Source organism: Rana temporaria, chromosome 3 (assembly GCF_905171775.1).
Source record: "Rana temporaria chromosome 3, aRanTem1.1, whole genome shotgun sequence".
Classification (NCBI taxonomy): Eukaryota; Metazoa; Chordata; class Amphibia; order Anura; family Ranidae; genus Rana; species Rana temporaria.
In genome coordinates this window covers 292,348,203-292,373,540 of record NC_053491.1, presented here as the reverse complement: position 1 = coordinate 292,373,540, position 25,338 = coordinate 292,348,203, and the positions used below count along the sequence as shown (strand labels likewise).

The 25,338-nt window shown below is 40.3% G+C and overlaps 1 protein-coding gene across 2 annotated transcripts in view; it reads left to right on the top strand.

The window, feature by feature from the left end:
- SLC25A48 (solute carrier family 25 member 48) overlaps positions 1-25,338 on the top strand; it is a 183,057-nt gene that overhangs the window by 78,517 nt on the left and 79,202 nt on the right. The window contains exon 5 of one of the 2 annotated variants that reach the window (XM_040344745.1): positions 16,711-16,965. In XM_040344745.1, coding sequence (XP_040200679.1) covers positions 16,711-16,965 — 255 coding nt within the window. Of the gene's footprint in view, positions 1-16,707; positions 16,966-25,338 lie in introns of both variants that reach the window. The other variant, XM_040344744.1, reaches the window with a different exon arrangement.

The following is a 25,338-nucleotide window of genomic DNA, read 5'->3' as shown; positions in this document are numbered from 1 at the left end:
AAGGTTGGGCCACAACCTGTAAACATTAATAGCATTGCACAACCAGATAAATGTTGAGATGTAAGCATTTAAAACGGCAGATATAAGAATCATAAAAATCTGCATCATGCGTAAAGAATATGTGCATACACAGATCGGTATATATATATATCTATAAAAAAAAATCATGTATGTACATATAAATGATTACATTTTTCCACATTAAACCTGATTTGCCATGTAGTTGCCCACCCCATTAATTTGTGCAAGTTTCCACATACTGCAGAGAAGTTATTGCCCTGCTTAGCTTAGTATTGTCCCAAATACAGAGATTGAACTGTTTACCCCATCCTCTAGGTCGTTTATGAACAGATTAAATAGAATTGGTCCCAGGACAGAACCCTGGGGGACCCCACTTACCACCCCTGACCAATACGAGTACTCTCCATTTATCATAACCCTCTGAACTCACCCTTGTAGCCAGTTTTCAATCAATGTACTCACCCTACGGTCCATGCCAATGGACCTTTTTTTTGTACAGTAAACGTTTATGGGGAACTGTGTCAAATGCTTTTGCAAAATCCAAATACACCACATCTACTGCCATAATTTTATCTAGATGGCAACTCGCATCCTCATAGAAGTTTAACCCTTCTCGACCAGCCACCGCAGTTTTACTGCGGAAGGTTGGCTCCCCTGAGCGAAACAACGTTACCTTACGTCGCTTTGCCTTTTGGCCACTAGGAGGCGTGCATGTGCTCGCAGCTCACCGCCGGAGCTGATGCGAGTGGCAGCGATGACCGCCGGGCACCTGCGATCGCTGGTGACAGAGTGAAAACTAGGATCTGTGTGTATAAACCCTGGTTCTCTTAGGGGTGAAGAGATTGATCATGTGTTCATACTCTCTCTCCTCCTAGTCACTCCCATCCCCCCACAGTTATAACACACCTAGGGAACACAGTTAACCCCTTGATCACCCCCTAGTGTTAACCCCTTCCCTATCAGTGACATTTATACAGTAATCAGTGCATTTTTATAGCACTGATCACTGTATAGTTGTCGGTGTCCGATCTGTCTGCTGCAATATCGCAATCCCGTAAAAAAATCGCTGATCACTGCCATTACTAGTAAAAATAATAATAATAAATATTACATAAATCTATCTTCTATTTTTTTAGACTGTAACTTTTGCGCAAACCAATCAATATACGCTTATTGTGATTGTTTTTCCAATTGAGATATTTATTATAGCAAAAATTAAGATATTGTGTTTTATTCAAAATTGTCGCTCTTTTGTTTATAGCGCAAAAAATAAAAACCGCAGAGGTGATCAAATACCAGCAAAAGAAAGCTTATTTGTGGGAAAAAAAGGACATCAAGTTCGTTTGGGTACAGCGTCGCACGACTACGCAATTGTCATTTAAAGTGACGCAGTGCCGTATCGCAAAAAATGGCCTGGTCATTGAGCAGCCAAATCTTCTGGGGCTGAAGTGGTTAATAGATTGTTTTGGCAAGAACGATTCTTCATTAATCCATGCTGATTGCTGCTAATGATACCGTTTTCATTACTAAAATCTTGTATATAGTCCCTTATCATCCCCTCCAAGAGCTTACATACTATTGATGTTAGGCTAACTGGTCTGTAATTACATAATTATTATTATGACCCTTTTTTAAATATTGGTGCTACATTAGCTTTTCTCCAATCAGCTGGTACCATTCCAGTCAATAGACTGTCAGTAAAAAGTAGGAACAATGGTCTGGCAATTACTTGGCTGAGTTCCCTAAGTACCCTCGGGTAAAAGTCATCTGGTCCCGGTGATTTATTAATGTTAAGTTTCCCAAGTCCAATTTTAATTCTGGCTTTGGATTTTTTTGCTCCCCTTGTGTCTTTCGTGTTCTTTTTTTTTTTTTTTTTTTACGTAAAAACATTTGTCATAACATGTGCTCATATAAGAAAGAGACACACAAATGTTATAGTTCAACAGAAATCGAGGGCAAACTCCCTCATGAACTTTTGTGCTGTGCGCTGCTCTCCATCCAATACCAAGATTTTGCAGGTTTCACTCGCAATGTGTACCAATCCCCCTCCTATTGTCATACAAGAAGCATGTTAAATGTCAGCTTGCACAGTATCTCTAGATTCAATCCATTTCCCCCAAACTTTTTTTTTTATAATTGTTTATTTATAATTTTTGCAAGTCATACAGAAGATAAAACATTTGAAACATTTTTAAGTAATGCAGTCATACACTGTCTTAAAGAACTACAAGGCACGCATAGATTGTACCAATAAAGGAATAGCGATGTGATTAATCAGTTGACTTGAGTGGGAGATAAATAGTCAAATCTAAACTAATGAAAAAAGAGAAAGGATATAAAGAAAATTGAAACAACCTCCTATTTCGACCGTAAAAAAGTGATAGAGGCAATATAAACGTACTGTACAACTTCACACAAAGATCTGTACAAAAAGAAAGGTAATTAGCGAACACACATAAAAGATTATGTAAGTACCTGGTAACTAGTTTCATTCCTTGTAACACTGTATACAGATACATCCCATGCTGACCATGTTTCAGAAAATTTCCGCTCTGTACCCTCCACTGTAGCCGTTAGTTGCTCCATTCTACGTATGTCAGCCACAGTGGTGAGTAATTGTGGGAGTGTTGGGGGTGAGGAGGTTCTCCATAACCTAGGAATGACCCGTTTGGCAGCCAATAAAATAAAAGATAACAATCGGCGCTGGACCTTAGAAGCACCAGGAAAAGGGAGACCTAACAGATAATGTATGGGCGTCAGAGGGACGGGAGTACCAACCAGAATTTCCAACAGCTTCTGGACTTGAAACGGGGGGACACTCCCAAAAGATATGGTAGTGAGAGCCCATAGCATTATTACATCTCCAACATTGTTTTTGAGATTAAGCGATTGCGGGCATGCAGAATATCTGGGGTCCTATACCAGTGCATCAGGACTTTGTATGCTGTTTCCTTATGGGTCACACATCGAGAAATCTTGGAAGTGTGCTTCCAGATGCTCTCCCAATCCAACAAGGTGATGTCATGCTGAAAGATCTGAGACCATTTTCTCATATAGTGGGGAGTGTTTACCGTCATGGGCACAGCCTCATGCAATATCTTATAGATGGTGGAGATCATTTGGGGCTCATAGGGACCTCTAGCGCATAGGGACTCAAAGTCTGTCGGCTTCTCAAGAGTCAAAGATGGAGATCTGGTGAGGAAAAAATGTCTAATCTGTAAATAGGAGTGTCGAAGCTTTAGAGGTATCTGATGCTACTTTTGCAATTTGGGAAAGGTCAGTAAATGTCGAGTCACTGAGTTAACAAAATGTCGTAGTTGGAAAAGTCCTGCCTGGGTCCAAGGTAGCATACAATCATAAGAGAGGCTATCTGGTATTTCTGGGTTGAATAGAATATTCAAGAGTGGTGGGCTCGGTGAGAACAGGGAATAACGCTCAGAACATCTTTTCCAAATAGACAACGTGAACAGCATTGGAGCCAAACAGATTTTCCGTAATTGGGGCATATAAAGGGCAGTAGAAGGCCAAAGTATATAGCAAGGATGGACGGGGGACGTGACACTCATTTCAATTTCCGCCCACCTATTTGGGGCTTTCCGGGAGGTCTGGGAGGTTAGAACTCTCAGATGTGAGGCATAATAGTATTTGATGAAGTCTGGGCCTTCCAATCCCCCCCTACTCTTCCAGGCTAGGACCACCGTCCCTGCCATGCTGTGGGAGGCATTATTCCAGATAAAGCGGAGGCTCCGCCTTTGAAGGGATTTCAGCTGCGTCAGAGGGACTGCCACTGGCAGTGTTTCAAACAAATATAACATTTTGGGAGGATGGACATTTTAAGGACATTAATTCGCCCCAACAGGGATAGGGGGAGGGTGGTCCAATGGGTTAGTAAACGATTAATTTCCGAAAACAGGGGACGAAAGTTGGCCTTATACAAGGTGTCATAAGAGGCAGTGAGTTGAACCCCCAAATATTTAAGCGACTGAGAACACCAATGATATTTATACTGACTTTGGAGGGAAGATAGGAAAGAGGGGGGAATGTTTATGGGTAATGCGTTCATTTTAAAACCTGAGAGACCACTAAAGGTAGATAATACGTTATGTAGGTGTGGCAGAGAGGTGTGTGGGTGTGTGAGAGTGAGAAGAACGTAATCTGCAAATATGGATAATTTATATTCTGTGGGCTAGATTCACATAGATTAGCGGATCTTTGTGAAGTGTACAGAAGGAAGTGACTGGGCTTAAAAGCTTCTGCCTGGAGACAACGAGCAACTGATCGATACTTAATTGATGTGCTGAGCAGTGATCAAAAAACAGGGATAATTTACTCATGCAATTAAAAGTATATATAAAAAACACAGATATTTAAAAATTACATATTAAAGAATGGCATATTAAAAGAGCATATACAGGCACTATTGCGAAGCGTGAATGTACAGCATATATATGTGCACATACACGCACTCTATAGGGAAAAAAGAAAGAAAATATGTATCTTTATACCCCAAAAAAATAAAATAATGGTATGAAAATGATTATTATTCAAGAAAAATGTAATTAAGAAAATAATAATTAAGAAAACTAATGAAAAATAAAATTAAAATAAAAAGCTATCATGGAAGTTGATTGGTTATTCTTAAAGGTATATACCCACTAATGATTATAGGAGGTATAAATATAAAAAAAGATACATACATATGTATATACATAAAAAAACTATGGGCCAGATTCACGTACAAGAGCGCCGGTGTAACGTAACCCGTTTACGATACACCGCCGCAAGTTTCCAGTTTTAGTGCCCGATCCACAAAGCACTTACCTGGAAACTTGCGGCGGTGTATCGTAAAGACGTCCGGCGCAAGGCGGGCCAATTCAAATGGGCGTGTGCCATTTAAATTAGGCGCGCTCCCACGCCGGACCTACTGCCCATGCTCCGGTTCGTAATTCCCGCCGTGCTTTGTGCGCAGTGACGTCATTTTTTCGAACGGCGACGCGCGTAGCGTAATTCCGCATTCCCGGACGGCTTACACAAACGACGTTAATTTTTACATTTCGACGCGGGAACGACGGCCATACTTTATACAGCAATACGATTGCTGTGTAAAGTTAGGGCAGGTCAAATAACGACTAACTTTGCGAGGGGAAACTAGACTAGCGGCGACGTAGCGAACGCGAAAATCCGCCGTGGATCGCCGTAACTCCTAATTTGCATACCTGACGCTGGTTTACGACGCGAACTCCCCCCAGCGGTGGCCGCGGTACTGCATCCTAAGATCCAACAGTGTAAAACAATTACACCTGTCAGATCTTATGGATATCTATGCGTAACTGATTCTATGAATCAGTTGCATAGATACTCTGAGAGATACGACGGAGTATCTGAGATACTCCGTCGTATCTCGACTGTGAATCTGGCCCTATACGTATAACACATATATATATATATATATATATATATATATATATATATATATATATATACTGTATATACTGTATATATATATATATATATATATATATATATATATATATATATATATATATATACACATATATACTACACCAACACAGTAGGACAGTATTTTTGCTTAAAGGGGAACAATGATAAAAAATGATAAATAAATTATTAAAAATAATAATAATGACAACTGGAAGTTATGATTAATGACTATCAGTAAAGCTTGGTGTTGTGGAAAGATAGTAATATAATTTGTAGTGGGAGTAAAATACAAAAGTGTCAGTAATCAGCAAAAGAAAAATTAATGAAATAAATTAAAAGTGGCTAATCTAAAGAATGGTGTTTACTTCCAGTTCCTCATTGAGTCCATTGGGCGCAAGAGTATCCAAAGTAAAAATCCAAAAAGTTTTGCGCTCGCAAATTCCAGAGAAGCGCTCGGCCTCAGATAGGCCCCTGGGTATGGCTTCAATGACCCATAATCGTAGGCCCACTGTAGACCAATCATGGTATTCCAAGAAGTGGCGCTTTGTGGATGGTGGTTGCGATGAACATAGTGTACCACGCCATTTCTTGGAACACCCTGATCAGTCTACAGTGGGCCTATGAGTATGGGTCATTGAAGCCATACCCAGGGGTATGGGTCATTGAAGCCATACCCATACTCTGAGGCCGCGTGCTTCTCTAGACTTTGCGAGCGTGAAACTTGGATTTTTACTTTGGATACTCTTGCACCAAATGGACTCAATGAGGAACTGGAAGTAAACACCATCCTTTAGATTAGCCACTTTTAATTTATTTCATTCATTTTTCTTTTGCTGATTACTGACACTTTTGTATTTTACTCCTACTACAAATTATATTACTATCTTTCCACGACACCAAGCTTTATTGATAGCCATTAATCATAACTTCCAGTTGTCATTATTATTATTTTTAATAATTTGTTATTTATAATTTTTTATTATTATTCCCCTTTAAAGCGGTGGTTCACCCTGTTTTATAACATGCTGTCTATTCAAATGCTCTGAAAAAATAAACACCAAACGATTTTTTTTTTTTTTTTTTTGAGTCCTCCTTACCTGTTTCCTGCTCGATGTTTCGACCTGTCAATCAATATCTCCCGCGGGGAATGGGCGTGTAAGTCCATTCTCCCCCGTCCTGTCACTCCAATTTAGCAACTCCTCCGTCGACACGCTGTCATGTAATCGCGCGACATCTAACCATGTATTGTTGACGGCGACGCTCGCCGTCAACACTGCGCATGCGTAGGATCGAGCGGTGAATGCTGGGAGGCCAGCATTCGCCCTATCCCGGAAGAAGACCCTGTCGGCTTCAGTTTGCCCACAGGCAAGATGGAAACGTCCATCGGATCAGGATCAAATATATAATTTATCTAAATACAGAGCATCGGATGGCTTAAAGAGTGGGACACATTGTTAGTGCGGGATTAAAGGTAAGACCCGCTGATTAGAGGAAAAAAAAAAAAAACGATATCCCGCGGAACCCCCGCTTTAAGCAAAAATACTGCACTACTGTGTTGGTGTAGTGTATATGTGTATATATATGTAGCGCCCTGCTCCCAAATATGGCGGTACTATTTCAAATTTACTTGATGTCTGGGCCAATAGTCGGGCCCAGACCTGTTGAATTATATACAAATTTGCCTCTGTTCTGGCTGTGGCACTGCCTGGTAGTATTTTCTCTTGTTGCCTGTGGGTGGCCTTACCACTTCAGGCCCATGTTGGAACGCAGGTGTACCATGGTGTATTGGGTGTCCCTCTTCAGCAGAGGTACAGTGGGAGTGATGACACCGCTGTGCATGCTGGGAGGGGATACTTTATCTCTTGGCCCTCCTAGCGCGAGGTGATTGTGCGTGATTTCAGTCTTGGGACCACGCTAGTCTGAGGCTGTGTTCCTGTCAAGTAGGCCCAAGTGTCCTGGCTGGGGCCTACGCTTTGAAGGTGATCCTGTGCTGTCTTTCCTGTGGGAAGAAGCCACTCAATAAAGGAAGCCAGGGGAGGACCTGTCCCGGAAAGGACCGAGCGGAAGGCTGGTACTTTGGGAGAGGCCTGGTAACTTATTGAAGGATGCATCGTAACCTACAACACCTTACAGTCCGCCGGGTTGGCTTAAAGGCTCTTTGGCTGTAAGGCAGGAAATTCGGGACTTTAAAATCCTGTGGCAGAGGATTCCTGACTATCCATTCTCAGACGGTCTGTTGCAGAGACTGTTTTACTATTGTCCGTGCATCATTCCGGCTGCTAGGCCATGTGAGAGGGACCTATCCGGGTGAGCAATACTCACTCAGGAGTGAGTGGCGATTATTGGAACTTTGACGACTATTGTGCATTCTGTACTGCGTACCTTCCCCTTCTCTCTATTCTCTCTACTTCCTTCACAAGTTTTATCCAACAAAATAAAGCCTACAGTTGAAGGTTTTACATCTTGTGTGGACATTGCAGTTTCTACAGACTTCTTCCCCTGGACAACGAATTTAGAGGTAACGTGCAAAACCCAAAATATAAACCAGCAGCTCCTTTGGGGGTAGTGCTACATATATATATATATATATATGTATGTATGTTATACGTATAGTTTATATATATATATATATATATATATATATATATATATATATATGTGTATATACATATGTATGCATCTTTTTATATATATATATATATATATATATATATATCGCCTATTACCATTAGTGGGTATGTCCCTTTAAGAATAACCAATCAACTTCAATGATAGCCTTTTCTTTAGAGTTTATTTAAATTTTATTTTTCTTTATTAGTTTTCTTAATTATTATTTTTCTTAATTTAATTTTTCTTGATTAATAATCATCGTTCCATTCATTTTTTTAGGTATAAAGATACATATGTTCTTTGTTTTTTCCCTATAGAGTATAGAGCATATATATGCTGTACATGCACCCTTCGCAATATGATCTGTATATGATCTTTTAATATGTCATTTTTAAACATCTGGGTTTTTTATATATACTTTTTATTGCATGAGTAGATTATCCCCGTTTTTTGATCACTGCTCAGCACATCAATTAAGTATCGATCAGTTGCTCGTTGTCTCCAGGCAGAAGCTTTTAAGCCCAGTCACTTCCTTCCTTCTGTACACTTGACAAAGGAGCACGCATGCTCCATTACGACCGCTGCCACCCCCCCTCAACACCAGCACTTCCACTGATCCCATCCCTCTTCCCAACCAGCACTGTTACTGATCCCATTTCCCAGGTCAGATTTAATTGATCCTATGAATTCTTTATAGGATTAGAAACCGATGTATTGCTTCATTTATGTGAAATCCATGGTGATATGGCCAGTCCCTCTGCTTTCCTATTAAAAACTTGCCACACTAGGCAGGAGAGCACAGCATGGTCAGTTCTCTAGTTAGGCTGGTAACTGATAGGCTGATTACCCATCCCAGAAAACATGAATCAAAACAAACCAATGAAGGTAGGGAGAAGAATGAAAACCATTACATCTACAGTAGTTTGGCAAAGATTACCCAAGACTATGAGAGTGATAACATGGGAAGACCAAGAAAAAAACTCCCACGATAAAGCCTATGCACTCGTAATCTCCTGGAGGGGTTTACAAAAAGGGGCGTTTGCGGTTTGTTCCACTGCCAGATTTTCTAAAAGACAAAAAACAAACAAACGAAAAGGGAGGGTTCAGTGTTCATTACTGGACAGAGCAGTGACAGAAGGGAAAACTGGAGGTGAGGAACAACATGTAGCCGGAAAATACATGAAAAGAAGAAGGGAGGGAAATAGAGAGAGTGAGGAGCGGTTGAAGGGGGAGGAAAAAAGAAAGGGAGGGGGAGAAACTCCTATCCTGCTCCTCCTCCTGGAGGCCTGTTAAGTAACCACCAGGTTTAGCATTTCATTTATAAGAGTGCCCTGTATCCTGTTCTTAACCCCTTCAAAGCTAAGCACCAGCGGTTTCTATGATCTCGCTAAAGTCTGTTTAGTGTTCATAAAAATGTGAGTAATTAATGCACACTCCCTGCACAAAATATTTAGAATTGGTTGATGTGAAAATGCAGGTTAATATGAAGGATTGTTTTGACCAACCCGTACACCCAAAACCACAACCTTTTAACTTTTAAACAGGTCTACCAAATATGCTTCCTAAAACAGGCAGTCAGGTAAGCCAGAAGGCAGTGGGCTAACCTTGAGGAGTTCTCAAGTGTCCGTATGTTAAAGGAAGACTTGTGGAGTGACTCGCATATCTTGCTTTTTCCTCCGGGGCCTAAAAATTTCCGTGTTTTTGTATTTCCGAAACTTCGAATTTTAAAATTTGTTATTTTCTGAAAATTTAGAATTTTTCGAGATTTTGAATTTTGAATTTTTGTACTTCGAATATTCTTATTTTCGAAATTTCGAATTTTAGAATTTTTCATTTTCGAAATTTCGAATTTTTGAAAATGAAAAATTCGAAAATTTAGAAAAATTTAAAAATTGAAGATTCGAAAATGAAAAACATCGAAAATTCGAAAATGAAAAAAATCGGAAATTTTCGAATTTCGAAATTCGGAATTTTCGAAATTGTGGAATTTTCGAAATTGTGGAATTTTCAAAAATGTGGAGTTTTCGATTTTTTAAATTTTCGAATTTTAGAAATTCTGAAATCCCGAATTTTCGAATAAAATTTTTTCGTATTTCCAAATTTTTTCATTTTCAAATTTTCGGAAATTTCGGAAATTCGGATTTATGGAAATTTGGATTTCGAATTTTGAAAATTTGAAGATTAGAAATTCGAAAATTTGAATACTCGAAAATTACAAATTCGAAAATTCGAAAAATAAAAGATTAGAAAATTCGAAAATTGAAAAATTTGAAAATTCGAAAATTATAAAAACCTGAATTTTTGAAAATCTAAAGTTCGAAAATCTAAAATTCGAAAATGGGAAATTTCCGAATTTTTAGAATTTCCGGGGAAAAAATCATTTTCGTTTCATTTGTTTTTTTCGGAAATTTAGTTTTTTCCGTTTTATTCGTTTTTTGCTTTTTCGTAAATCCGAAAATTCGGAATTCCGAATTTTTCGAATATCAGAATTCCGAATTTTTGAATTTCCCGAACTTACGAATTTCAGAATTTCCGAAAAAAGCAAAAAAACGAATAGTACGAAAAAAAATTTTTTTTCGATTTTCCCGAATTTCCGAAAAAAATAAACAAATGAAACAAAACGAAAAAAATATTTTTTTATGAATTTCCGAAAAAATAAATAAAAATAAAATAACATAAACGAAAAAAACGAATTTTCTGGCAGTGCACATGTCTACTTAACCCCTTAACGCCAGCCGCACGACTATTTACATCCACAGAATGGCACGTACAGGCAGAAGGACGTATATATACGTCCTTGCCCTCTAGCGGGTGGGGGGTCCAATCGGGACCCCCTCCGCTGCGTGCGGCAGGCGGATTCCCTCGGGGAGTGATCCGGGACGACGGCGCGGCTATTCGTTTATAGTCGCTCCGTCGCGATCGCTCCCCGGAGCTGAAGAACGGGGAGAGCCGTATGTAAACACGGCTTCCCGTGCTTCACTGTGGCGGCGTATCGATCGAGTGACCCTTTTTATAAGGGAGACTCGATCGATGACATCAGTCCTACAGCCACACCCCCCTACAGTTGTAAACACACACTAGGTGAACCCTAACTCCTACAGCGCCCCCTGTGGTTAACTCCCAAACTGCAACTGTCATTTTCACAATAAACAATGCAATTTAAATGCATTTTTTGCTGTGAAAATGACAATGGTCCCAAAAATGTGTCAAAATTGTCCGAAGTGTCCGCCATAATGTCGCAGTCACGAAAAAAATCACTGATCGCCGCCAATAGTAGTAAAAAAAAAAAAATTAATAAAAATGCAATAAAACTATCCCCTATTTTGTAAACGCTATAAATTTTTCGCAAACCAATCGATAAACGCTTATTGCGATTTTTTTTACCAAAAATAGGTAGAAGAATACGTATCGGCCTAAACTGAGGAAAAAAAAAATTTTATATATGTTTTTGGGGGCTATTTATTATAGCAAAAAATAAAAAATATTGCATTTTTTTCAAAATTGTCGCTCTATTTTTGTTTATAGCGCAAAAAATAAAAACCGCAGAGGTGATCAAATACCACCAAAAGAAAACTCTATTTGTGGGGAAAAAAGGATGCCAATTTTGTTTGGGAGCCACGTCGCACGACCGCGCAATTGTCTGTTAAAGCGACGCAGTGCCGAACCGCAAAACCTGGCCTGGGCATTTAGCTGCCTAAAGGTCCGGGGCTTAAGTGGTTAAATGTACAGTATTGCATCTGTGTATAGATATATGTCTACAGTTAAAGTTTCATGGGACATCAGGGTAAAGTGACAAGGCCTCCTGACCGTCCAACCCTACCAAACACGGCATGCCAGACTTCTCTGCTCCATAAGTGCCATATTTTCATTGCTCTGGAGCTTGGATTCAGGGTATAAGGATTTCAGTGGGAAATCAAAACCATGGTGTCGTCACACTCAAGTAGCTCTAATCATTCCAGCAGTCTTGGAGCTGCTCTATTTTATTTATTTTTTGACACAACTCCATTAAAGCAAAATATGTTGGATACTAAATACACATTGAATGCAAAAAATATACAGGCTTGTTACATAAAAGACAAGGAGCAAAATTGTGCTAAGTACATTGGGCCAGATTCACAAAAGAGATACGACGGCGTTTCTCCTGATACGCCGTTGTATCCCTGTTTCTATCTATGCGACTGATTCATAGAATCAGTTACGCATAGATATCCCTAAGATCCGACAGGTGTAATAGTTTTACACTGTCGGATCTTAGGATGCAGTACCGCGGCCGCCGCTGGGGATAGTTTGCGTCGTAAATCAGCATTGGGTATGCAAATTTGGAGTTACGGCGGATCCCCGACGGATTTTCGCGTTCGCTACATCGCCGCTAGTCTAGTTTCCTGTCGCAAAGTTAGTCGTCGTTTTAGGTGCCTAACTTTAGTCAGCAAACGTATTGCTGTCTAAAGTATGGCCGTCGTTCCCGCGTCAAAATTTAAAATTTTACGTCGTTTGCGTAACACGTCCAGGAATACGGAAGTACGCTACACGCGTCACCGTTCGAAAAAATGATGTCACGGCGCGCAAAGCACGGCGGGAGTTAGGAAACGGAGCATGCGGGGTAGTAATTTAAATGGCACACGCCCATTGGAATTGGCCCACTTTGCGCCGGAGGCCGCGGGCGTAGTTTTCATCGCAAGTGCTTTGTGAATCAGGCACTTGCAATGAAAACTTGCGGCGGTGTAACGTATCTACGATACGTTACGCCGCCGCGATTCTACGTGAATCTGGCCCATTATCCTTTGCATTGAACTGGCTTTCAACTTACTATAGTCTGTTAATTTAATTGATTATTAATCTTGTTGCTGTGTGTTTGTACAATGTATTGAATAAGCTCATGCTAGTATTATAATTGTAAGAAACACATTCTACCAGCAGAGGACTCACCATCACACAACAAGCGAGACATTCATCCTGTTATAATAAAGACAAAAAATAATGACATTTAGGCGTCATGTACACTCTGCTTTTAGCCTCAATGCATGAGATCCTGACATTTATATGTGGGCAGAAGGCAAAGGCGCCTCATTGCCCACAGCCTGTTAAAGCCTAAGTGTAGTAATTTTTTTAATATAAATCAGCACAAGGGACATTACTGATGTAGCACCCTCTTGGTTGGCTGCAAGGTGGTAGATACAGTTAGTTGTTCTTTTTGTCTCACTGTATTTAGGGAATTGGGATGTTCTGGAGTTCACAGGCTGCAGATTTGATTAGTCCCTCCTGATTTTCGGAACATAGGGTAGGTAAAGTCAAATAGGTTGCCAGAATATTTATTGAGGTCCAGCAAATCCCTCGGTGAGGGTGGCCCAGCAGGTGGCTGGAGAGGCTGATCCCTGGCCATGTGAATACTGAATGTTCTGCAAGATCCTGGTAACTGAGTACTATTAAGATACCTGAGCCGAGTAGTTGATCTTTTTGAGGCCCCTACCTCTGGCCTTCCCTTAGTCTCTTGTAGGGAACTGTATACTGAAATTTAGCAGAAAATATATCTCTAAGGAGTGTAGCACAAAGGAGGGAGAGAGGCCTCTTATTGAATTACGCAGTTCGGTGTATCTCATATCCTGCACCATCTCCTACTGTTTAAGCGCGAGCAAAAAAACATAAAAAGACATTCCCCTAGACTGCTTACTTGTGTCAACGTGCATTGGACTGTGCTTTGGTGGGCTGGCGGCCTCTGTACAAGTAGGGGAGAACAAAAGTCACTATGAATTCGGTGGGAACCTTTTTGGGGTTCTGCCACACTTATAATCAGTTGGATGTGTCCCTTGTGCTGATGTCTCTTCTGTAGGGGTTAATAGAACAGAGGGAGCAGTGATGGGCACACATCAAAAGTGCCTGACTATGCCTGTCCTTTCCACCCAGCTCCGCCACTCATAGAAGCTGTACCGCAGCTGTAAAGATTGGCCAATCACAAGACCACATGTCACATGATTAGCAGCCAATCCGGCTGGCTTCGGATCATTAGTGGGGACCTAGAGCTGTCTTTCACAGCTTGATCTCTGTACTGGAGCACTCTCTCAGGAAAGAAACAACGGTCACCCAGCTACACAATTATGCCGTTTGTGGGTACTAAAACCCACTCTTTTGCCACCACACATATGGCTTGCATGGGTGGCAAGAGTAAAAGTCACTTCACTCAGTACAAGAGAAAAAATATAATTGTTTACATATTTTTTTAAACAAACTATATAAAAAAAATACATTTGCAAATTCTGATAATTTATATCTTTTTTTAATGTTAGCGTTAGATGTTACCCTATTAGTTTAAGATGCAAAAAACAGCAGTTAAAAATAATAGTTCTGTTTAGAGGAGCTATGGGCCAGATTCAGATACAATCTCAGATACACTACGCCGCCGTACCTTAGTGAGGCAGGTCACGTATTCTGAAAGAACTTGCGCCCTAAGTTACGGCGGCATAGTGTAAATGGGTCGGCGTAAGCCCGCCTAATTCAAAGTAGGCATGTAGTGGGCGTGTTGTATGTTAATGACTCGTGACCCCACGTAATTGACGCTCCTAACGAACGGCGCAAGCGCCATTCGTGAAAGTATCGCAGTGCGCATGCTCCAAATTACGCCGCAAATGGTCAATGCTTTAGACGTGAACGTAACTTACGCACAGCCCTATTCGCGTACGACTTATGCAAATGACGTAAACGACGCAAAATTCTACGCTGTCCCGACGTCCATACTTAACATTGGCTACGCTTCATATAGCAGGGGTAACTATACGCTGAAAAAAGCCTTACGTAAACAACGTAAATCAATGCGCCGAGCACACGTATGTTTCTGAATCGGCGTATCTAGCTCATTTGCATATTCTACGCGTAAATCTACGGAAGCGACCCTAGCGGCCAGTGTAAATATGCACCAAAAGATACGACGGCGTAGGAGACTTACGCCGCTCGTATCTAGGCAACAGTGAGGCGTATCTGATTCTATGAATCAAGCGCTGAGATGCGACGCCTCACACTCAGAGTTACATTGGCGTATCTGGAGATATGCCGTCGTAACTCCTTTGTGTATCTGGCCCAATGACTTTATCCCAGTCAGACCTCCACACATTAGGATCAGAGTCCAGTGAACTGCCAGTGTGTTAAACAAGTTAGCAGATATGGTTATTTGAAGTAAAGCAGCCAAAGTTTTGTCTTCATATTTTCACTACACTGCCACAATGGCGTAGACAGCCATAGGGTTGAAAAAGCACATCATTTAATCAGGATTACTCAGAGTGTTACCAGCAAAATATTCCAGCACACCCAAAGTGGTAGCTCCTTCTGGAGATCACAGCAATCTCTGGAGGGCATGGCAACTGTAACAATAAAGGTATACAAATGTACCCCCAGCACTAGGAGAACATATACAGTATATATAGGTGGCTGGTGGGAAGAGATTAATAAAATTTGCTGCTAAATTGTATTCTACAATTTTAAAATACACAAACTTCTTACGTTTTCTGGAAACTCCAATAACATTATAATCTAGGGCTCTGCTACTTCAGCCATTTGGTTTTCATTCCCTTGCTGCAAAATATCAAATAAATAAAACATCCAGTAGAAAGAATGATCACTATATTGGAATTGTAAAAATCTACGGGATCTGTAATTTTTTTTTTTAGAACAGGCACATTTTTGACCTAATATACACTTCCACCTGGATTATGACATGATCATTAAAAATAACAGGCCCAAATCAAATATGTGAAGCTTCTCTTGTCCAGGGCTGAACTCCTGTTATTTGGGGTTCCCATCAATCTCAAAAAATGTCACCAGATAGATAGTGGCATCATGGCCAGCAATGTGAAAGAGTAGGGTTAGTTATTTATTCGAACTTTTTTTTTTATACAGTTCTTGCATTTTATTGCAATATATATTAACTTTTCTGTCTTGAAACTCCAGGCTGATGCTCTCTATGTCCACAAGCCAGTAAGATCTGCATTATTGGCATTTGAGGTGCTCTCATTGGTTAGTGCTGGTGGAAGGGCCAGGGAGAGATCTCCAGGACTAGAAGATTGAGGCTTTTAGTAGATGTTATGCCGCGTACACACAGTCGTTTTTTGTGATGAAATAAAACAAAGTTTTTCATCATGAAAAAAAACTATGTTTTTCCAACTTCATCATAAAAAACGACGCATGCACGCATGCGCGGGTTTAAAACGTAGTTTAAAATGTCGTTTTAGCCCACATACGATCATTTTTTATGACACAAAAAAAGACATTTTGAAAAACGACATAAAAAATTTAAGCATGTTCGAAAAAAAATTTGGTTGTTTTTTTTTTAAGACAAAAAACGATGTGAAGCCCACACACGATCATTTTAAATGACGTTTTTAAAAACGTTGTTTTATTTCATCACAAAAAACGACCGTGTGTACGCCGTATTAGACTGAGATTCAAAGTACACATATGGGACTTTTGGAACAAAGATGGCTTGTGGTCCCTGAACTTAAGCAATTCTGGTATATTTTTAAACGCTGTAAAATTTGAAAGGGTTACTTGTACTTTATGTACTGATGTTCAATTTACTAAAATATACCAACTGCATCAAAATAACCACTTACTTTTAATATATACTATTTATTTTCTTATGTGTTTAAGAAGGCATGTCACTTAACCAGAAGACATCACTCCTTTATTATCAAGCAACCTACAGAGGACCAATACATTGTGTGTACTGCATACTGAAGAAAGAGGGCTTCACTGGAATGTATCGTGGAGCTGGAGCAATGATTCTAAGAGATGTTCCAGGTTACTGTGTATACTTTATCCCCTACACATATATCTGTGGGTGGCTGACCTTAGATCATCACAGCACCCCAAGTGCATTCTCAGTGTGGCTAGCAGGTGGGATTGCAGGTACGCATTTTCTGTATTCTTTATAACCACATACTGTAGGCATAATTTTGCTGCATTATTGTATAAGAACCTACGCACCCCAGCAGTTTATTTTTATCACAATTGCTTTTCATCAGTCAATAGGAAGGCAAAGGCAACGTAAAGTCATAAACAGATCAGCAGGAACTCAGAAGCATCTCACACACAAGCTGATTGCCCATCTACATGTTAAAAAATTGTCTCATATAGAAATTCAGCAAAGGGGGGGAAATAGCAAATCAAGGGTGATCTTTTTTTTTTTTTAAAAAAACTTAAAAATAAATCCAGTTAAAGACAGAAATTCAATATTGCCCTCCCCCATAACTTTTTGTTGTGCTTTTACAGTGTATAATGCTACAGAATACAAAGAAACAGTAAATTACAAATCACAAATTCAGTATGTATACTCCCAATGACTGTGTAAATTGCTCTCGGAATTCTGTCAGAAAAGGGTAACAGAGAGCTCAGATTAGAATAAATTGGGTGATTTTGGCACCACTCCAGTTTTTGGTGCATAGCAATGACTCACGTCTTTTCATTGATTTACATTAATGATTTAATGTTCAGTGACTTGTTGCCTACAATTGCTCTTTAAAGGGAATCTGAATTTAAAAAGTGAAGATTTGCTTTGTTACAGAAAATAAAAACCTATAAATGTGCCTAAGCAGTAACCTGAAAATGTACACTTTTTGCCTTGAGATCCTACTGAAATAACAGTGCATTTCCTGGTATTTGAGGGTGCTTAGTCACTCCTGTGTCTGACTCTTGAACACCATAGCTGTATATCTGTAGTGTAAGGTGGGCACTGGTGCATCTGGCTGTTAATTATTATTATTAGACAGGATTTATATAGCGCCAATAGTTTGCACTGCGCTTTACAACATCGGGGAAGACAGTACAATTATCATACAATACAATATAGGAGGAATCGGAGGGCCTTGCTTGTTAGAGCTTACAATCTAGAAGATTCAACCAGATTTAGAGTAAGCTTTGGTGGAGGATTCAGGACAAAATTCTGAATAGGCCCCGTACACACGACTGAGTTTCTCGGCAGAATTCAGCCAGAAACTCGATCGGAGCCGTATTCTGCCGAGAAACCCGGTCGTGTGTTCACTTTTGGCTGAGGAAACCGGCGAGGAACTCGTCGAGCCAAATAGAGAACATGTTCTCTATTTCCTCGTTAGTCAATGCGGAAACTTGGCTCGCCGAGATCCTCGGCGGCTTCACAAGGAACTCGACGAGCAAAACTATGTGTTTTGCCCGTCGAGTTTCTCGGACGTGTGTACGGGGCCGTAGACTTGTGCCTCCAGGAGGCCGACATACAAAGGGGCAGCTTCACCCTGTATAGTTATTGTCTAAAATAATTTATCATGATAAGTAGGAATATAGGCATTTCCTATGAGCTTATTTACTAATTCATTCTATTTAACCACTTCAATACCAGGCTTTTATACCACCTCAATACCGGCCTATTCTGGCACTTCTCTCCTACATGTACAAATCATCATTCTTTTGCTAGAAAATTACTCAGAACCCCCAAACATTATATATGTGTTTTTAGCAGACACCCTAGGGAATAAAATGACGGTCATTGCAACATTTGATCTTGCACGGTATTTGCGCAATCATTTTTTTAACGCCTTTTTGGGATAAAAATGGTTTCATGAATTAAAAAATAACAAAACAGTAAAGTTAGCCCAATTTTTTTGTAAAATATAAAAAATATGATGTTACACCAAGTAAATAGATACCTAACATGTCACGCTTTAAAATTGCGCACACTCATGGAATGGCGCCAAACTTCGGTACTTAAAAATCTCTATAGGTGATGCTTTGAAGTTTTTTACAGGTTACCAGTTTAGAGTTACAGAGGAGGTCTATTGCTAGAATTGTTGCACATGCTATACCTCACATATGTGGTTTGAAGGGCATTTACATATGTGTGCGGGACTTACGTGTGCGTTCGCTTCTCGGTGCGAGCTACAGGGGACAGGGGCGTTTTTTTTTTAATTATTATTATTATTTTTTATTTTACTTATTTTTTTATTTTAACCACTTGGCGTCCTTTTTTTCCCACAAATAGAGCTTTCTTTTGGTGGTATTTGATCACCTCTGCGGTTTTTATTTTTTGCGCTATAAACAAAAATGGAGCGACAATTTTGAAAAAAATTAATATTTTTTTACTTTTTGCTGTAATAAATATCCCCCAAAAATATATAAAAAAACATTTTTTTTCCTCAGTTTAGGCCGAGACGTATTCTTCTACGTATTTTTCGTAAAAAAAAATTGCAATAAGCGTTTATTGATTGGTTTGCGCAAAAGTTATAGCGTTTACAAAACAGGGGGTATTTTTATGTAATTTTTATTAATATATTTTTTTTACTACTAATGGCGGCGATCAGCGATTTTTTCCGGTACTGCGACATTATGGCGGACACTTCGGACACTTTTGACACATTTTTGGGACCAGTGGCATTTTTATAGCGATCAGTGCTATAAAAATGAATTGGATTACTATAAAAATGCCACTGGCAGTGAAGGGGTTAACACTAGGGGGCGGGGAAGGGGTTAAGTATGTCCCTGGGTGTGTTCTTACTGTGGGGGGGTGGCCTCACTAGGGGAAACACTGATCCTCTGTTCATACATTGTATGAACAGAATATCAGCATTTCCCCTGCTGACAGGACCGAGAGCTGTGTGTTTACACACACAGCTCCCGGTCCCCGCTCTGTAACGAGCGATCGCGTGTGCCCGGCGGCGATCGCGCCCGCCGGGCACACGCACGGGAGTCGGGGGCCCTCCGGCGGCGTGCACGCGCCCCTAGTGGCCGCTCAGAGAGCTGACGTTATACTACGTGCTCTCGCCCAGGAGAGCCGACCTGCCGCCGTAGAATGACGGCGGCTGGTCGGCAAGTAGTTAACACTTTTTTTTAAAAAAAAATGTATCACTTTTATTCATATTACAAGGAATGTAAACATCCCTTGTAATAGGAATGGTGTGTGACAGGTCCTCTTTATGAAGAGATGCGGGGTCAATAAGACCCCACATCTCTCCTCCAGGCTGGAAAGCATGAGATTGGGAACAAAAATGTCACTGATCTCATGCTTACTAGCCGCAACCGCGGCTTTGTTTACTTCTGGGAACCCGGGCGTGACGTCATCACATCGGGCTTCCAATGGTCATAAGGATGTCTGGTGACCATCTGGACACCAGTCATCTCTATGTTTGCCATCCGGCACTGGACGATTCTTTCTCCGGGCCCAGATGGCACGGGAGAGCCTGGAGAAGCACCGGATGGCGGCGGGAGGGGGGGATGTCCCCTCCCGCCGCCTATAAGAACGATCAAGCGGCGGAACTGCCGCTATGATCATTCTTATCGTGCACAGAATTGCCGGCACGAAAGAATGATACAGTATCTAAATGATGCCTCTAGCTGCACCCATCATTGCAGATATCCCCCCACAAAGCCCAGGACGTAATATGACGTCCACCCAGGATGGTAGATCCCATCTGTGGACGTCATATTACTATGGCTGGGTAATGAAGTGGTTAAAGCTAAGTTAGAAGCAGTTAAATCAGAAAATTGACTGTGTAAAAAGATAATCCTACCTGATGAGTGTTTTTTTGGGTGCCAATAATGTTCTGCATATACTGTAGGTTCCAGCTATACAAATTTGGCAACAACAACTTATAGCAACTAGCTAAAGTTTTTACTTTTCCTTAGTTCACCATTCCGAACAATGAAAGATGATGGGTGTTTTGGATTACTACAGTATATGTGTTTGCTTCTTGCTTAATCAAAAAAACTTGTTTGCGTACATTTTTATTTGGTATAAGAAGCTATAAAAAAAAACTGACTAAAAACGTCACCACCCACTACAACGAAGACTTGTGAAGATGTTTCCAATATTTCTTTACAGCTAAAGATATCGCAAATAAAGAAGCTAAACCCCCTAGCCATTCTCTCTGACTCAAGAAAGCAAAGTCTACATTAACTGTATTGTTAATGTGTACTGTTGTTTTTGTCTGTAGCAGAATGTTTTAGGCAAATGTAGACGTGCTCCGCGTGCATAGAGTTGATTTATGTTTTTTTGGTCTTAAGAAGACAAATATTTGTTGAATAAAAATATATATATAAAAGTTTACATATCACAAACAATGATGTATGCTGGAATAGAATGCTAACAACTTTCCTATTGCAATTGCTTAACCACATCATGTCTGTGGTTAACATCCAAAATCAGACAAAATTGTGCATGGTTTTGTGTCTTCGGTAATAGCTATAACTAATGTGTGTCAAATCAGATAAACTAAAAAATAAATAAAAAAAAAGCTCTAACATATAAGAATACATTTACATTAAATATCAAATTTATTGAGGTAAAATAGCTAACTTACCGTATATACTCAAGTATAAGCCAACCCGAATATAAGCCGAGGCACCTGCTTTTACCACAAAAAAATGGGAAAAATAATTGACTCAAGTATAAGCCTAGGGTGAGAATGCAGCAGCTACTGTAAGACTGGCCATACAAGAGCAAAGATAAGGTATTTACAGTCATCATTTAAAAAAAGCAATTACACAGTGTAGGGGAGATTAAAAGAAAAGAGGAGCTGGTTGTATCTAGTTCTTTACCTTTACAACCACTTTAAGTTTAATCTACTGTTCTTTTAGGATAGCCTCACACTTTTTCTGCAAGTTGATTTACATTTCGGTCAGCTGCTGCTGAACTCGAGGAAACCCCCTCCACAACCAGGGATTATTGAATGAGATGCTGGTCTTGCCCGGTGACCTCTCGATTTTACTCCTCCCACCTACCGGCCTCCAGTGAGCCTCTGAGCTGCAGTGGTTGAGGGGGCCTTGTCTGAGGAAACACTGAGGTGCAAGCCATCTGTAGAGACTCTAAGGACGGGCGATGATTGCGGAGGCGAGGAACAGTGAGAGCGGGGAGCGCCTCCAATCACTAGCCAGAATGCCGGAGTAGCAAAGATCGAGTCTGCGGCATGCAGTGAGGCGTGGAGCCAGGGGAGAGAGGGGGCAAGTGAGAGGAGGGAGTCTTAGGTTTCAGTCTGGAGAACGAAAATGGCTTAGTGAGAGAGCCGACTCTGACACCCATCTTCCGGATCAAGGATTAGACCTATGCCTAGTCCCTGACTCTATCACTGCTGCAGATGGGCACAGCGCAGGACGGACTCGAGTATAAGCCGAGGGGGGCATTTTCAGCACAAAAAATGTGCTGAAAAACTTGGCTTATACTTAAGTATATACTGTAATTTTTTCTTAGCATTTTAAATTGTCATAAGGTCATTTTTATCTATAACATCCCTTGAGCTGTTACAGTTATTACTCAGGATAGGTAGATCCATGTGATACTATTACCTTTACTGCCTACAATGTTTACTTATACTGCTTCAAATTAACCAGTTGCCTATCGGGCCATATCTGACATTTCTCTCATCCATATAAAAATAAGCATTTTTCTTTTTCTAGAAAGTTACTTAGAACCCCCAAACGGTATATATTTATTTTTAACACATCCAGAGTTCTCTGTAAAGCACCTAGGACATGTGCCTAGCATGAAATTGTGATTTTTCTGATTAAGCAATGTCTTAGATGAATTATCAGCAGTTCACACAGAGGGATAAAAAAAGATTGATAAAAATGATTAGTATGATAAGAATAATCAAATTATAACTGGGCGGTTCAATAGGTAACCAGATGCCAACCTACAAAAAGCCCTAAGCACAGCTGTGTCAGCCTACTTGTCCACAGATGAAGATGTTGGGGGATAAATCCTTGGCTCTTATAGAGTGCACTGCAAGGGATTCCGTCTGTTAGCACCCACTGATAGACTAAAAATTGTAGATGGCCCTCGTCTACTGTGGCGTCGATAGTGAGTTTGGTCGGAAGAAACTATAATATTGCATTAAGTAGGGACACAGCATCTGGGTAGGGCAGCCGGAGAGGACGTCACAGAGCCACACTGGAAGATGGACCCTGCCAAACAGAAGACCACTGTGGGTGGTTAGAGGGTGGAATGCAACCCAGTGTATCAGTCAGTCTCATGACAACATGTTTCACGTGCCTGTGTGCCTTCTCAAGTCTCAGAAAATTACAGTTTTTTGTCCTAAGCGCTCTACAGAGAATTTTGGATGTGTTTTTTATGGCTACTCCCCCACGAGGGTTATCTCTAGCAGCTACGGATGGTTTGCTGTTACAAGGATGTCTGTATACCCCAAGTGGCGCCTGATCCTGTTGATGTGTTTTTTTGTTTTGTTTTTAAGCAGAGACCCTATAGAATAACATGGTGGATATTGCAATCTTTTATGTCACACAGTATTTGCACAGTGGTTTTTCAAATGCAAAATTTGGGGAAAAATACGATTTAATGAGTTTTAGTAAACACAAAAACAATATACTATCCAATTTTTGGGTAAAATAGAAAAGATGATGTCATGCTTTAAAATGACGCATGCCGGTGGAATGGCGACAAACTACAGTACATTAAACTATCCATAGGCAACGCTTTAAAAGCTTTTACAGGTTACCAGTTTTTAGTTACACAAGAAGTCTGGTGCTAGAATTATTGCTCTCACTTTGATGTTTGTGGCAATACCTCATAGGTGTGGTGTGATCACCGTTTATATATGTGTGCGGGGCTTATGTGCGTGTTTGCATTTGTGCCTGAGCACGGGGGAGATGAGGGCACTTTAAAGTGGTTGCAAAGCCTACCTTGTTTACTTGTACCTACAGGGAAGCCTAAAATAAGGCTTACCAGTTGGTACAGGAAGTGTCTCCAAAACGTGCACCTTTTAAGAGATATTTACTATTATAGCAGCCGTTGACATCACCGACACATGAGCACTGTGCTCTCAATGGACGAAGAGCCATCCATTAAGAGAGCCGTGCCTCAGCCATGACTCCCACATGCATACACAGTGACCTCATCGTGGCTCGGCCAGTCAAACTGCTGAAGCCCTTAAACCCAGAAGGAAGACTAGGTGAAGATGCAAGCCCTGTCAACTGTCACAGCGCGCCGCTGTAGGGCTTCATTCTAAGATAAGTCTTTCGTAATGTGCTAGTATGCAATGCACATTATGCTATTATTTTGCAAGAGGCTTTTTTTATTTGCTGGTTTACTACTGCCTTTACATTTATTTATTTATTATATATATTTTTTTTTTTTTATTTTTTTGTTTTTTTTTTCCGCCTCAGAGAACTATCAGGATAATCAATCAATTTGCGTTCATTTCGCAGTCTCCTTAGTTCGCATCATGGTTGGAAAATTTATTTATCTATTCATTTCATTTTCTTCCCCTTTTTTTTTTTTAATATATATCAGTTAATATACAAAAGAAGAGGGAGGAAAAAAAAATACTTAAATACAAAAATAGGTACATTAGTTTCCCCAAGCCAAACAAACCCTCATCCCACCCTCATGTCACCCCCAGCCCTTCTCCCCGCCTACCCACCCTCCCCTACCTCCGGAAGTCAGTCTCCTATTGAATCACTCTTTGCCCGATAATCTTCCTACTCTATGTCAAATCATCTGATCATCCTGTCAATATACCTTGGTGTAAGTTTAAAGTTGGCCCAGTCCTGCCATTTTCGTTTAAATCCGCCTTCTCCTTCCTCTCCCATAAACCTGAGCTGTTCAGCATAATATATGTCATTGATTCTGCAAAACCAACTCTTCTCTGTCGGGCTCATAGGGTCCTTCCATTGTTTGGGAATCAGACTCTTTGCTGCATCTAGTACGTGAGGAAGTAAAGTTCTCATGTACTGTTTAGTTGACATTTCTGTCCCATGGAACAAGCAGACCCATGGATCAGGAGGTATTTTAATTCCGGTTATCTCCTCAATTACCAATAATATATTATTCCAGTATGTTTTAATTTTTGGGCAGGTCCACCATATATGTGACATAGTTCCCACTTCAAGACAGCCCCTCCAGCAATTTTTGGAGGTGTCGTCTTGATAACGGTGTGCTATGGCCGGGGTTATATACCATCGTGCTAAACACTTGAAATTCATTTCGATCAGTGCACAATTAAATGAGGTCGTATGGGTCCTTTCTATTATATTTTTTTTAACACTGTACCTTACATTTTTTTGATCAACTTTATTGCTTTCAGATAGCATGGGCCATAACAGGTCCTCTTTATGGAAAAATCTGGGGTAATTAGACCAGATCTCTCCTTTGGCCTCGAAAGTATATGATTATAAAAATAATAGTTTGATTAGATGCTTTCAGAAGCCAGTAGTGGCTTGTTTACAAAACTGTAAGTGTCTCAATCCTTGTTGCTTCCACTTTCTGATCTCACGTAAGTTCCTCTCTCTGTTAATGCGCTGAAT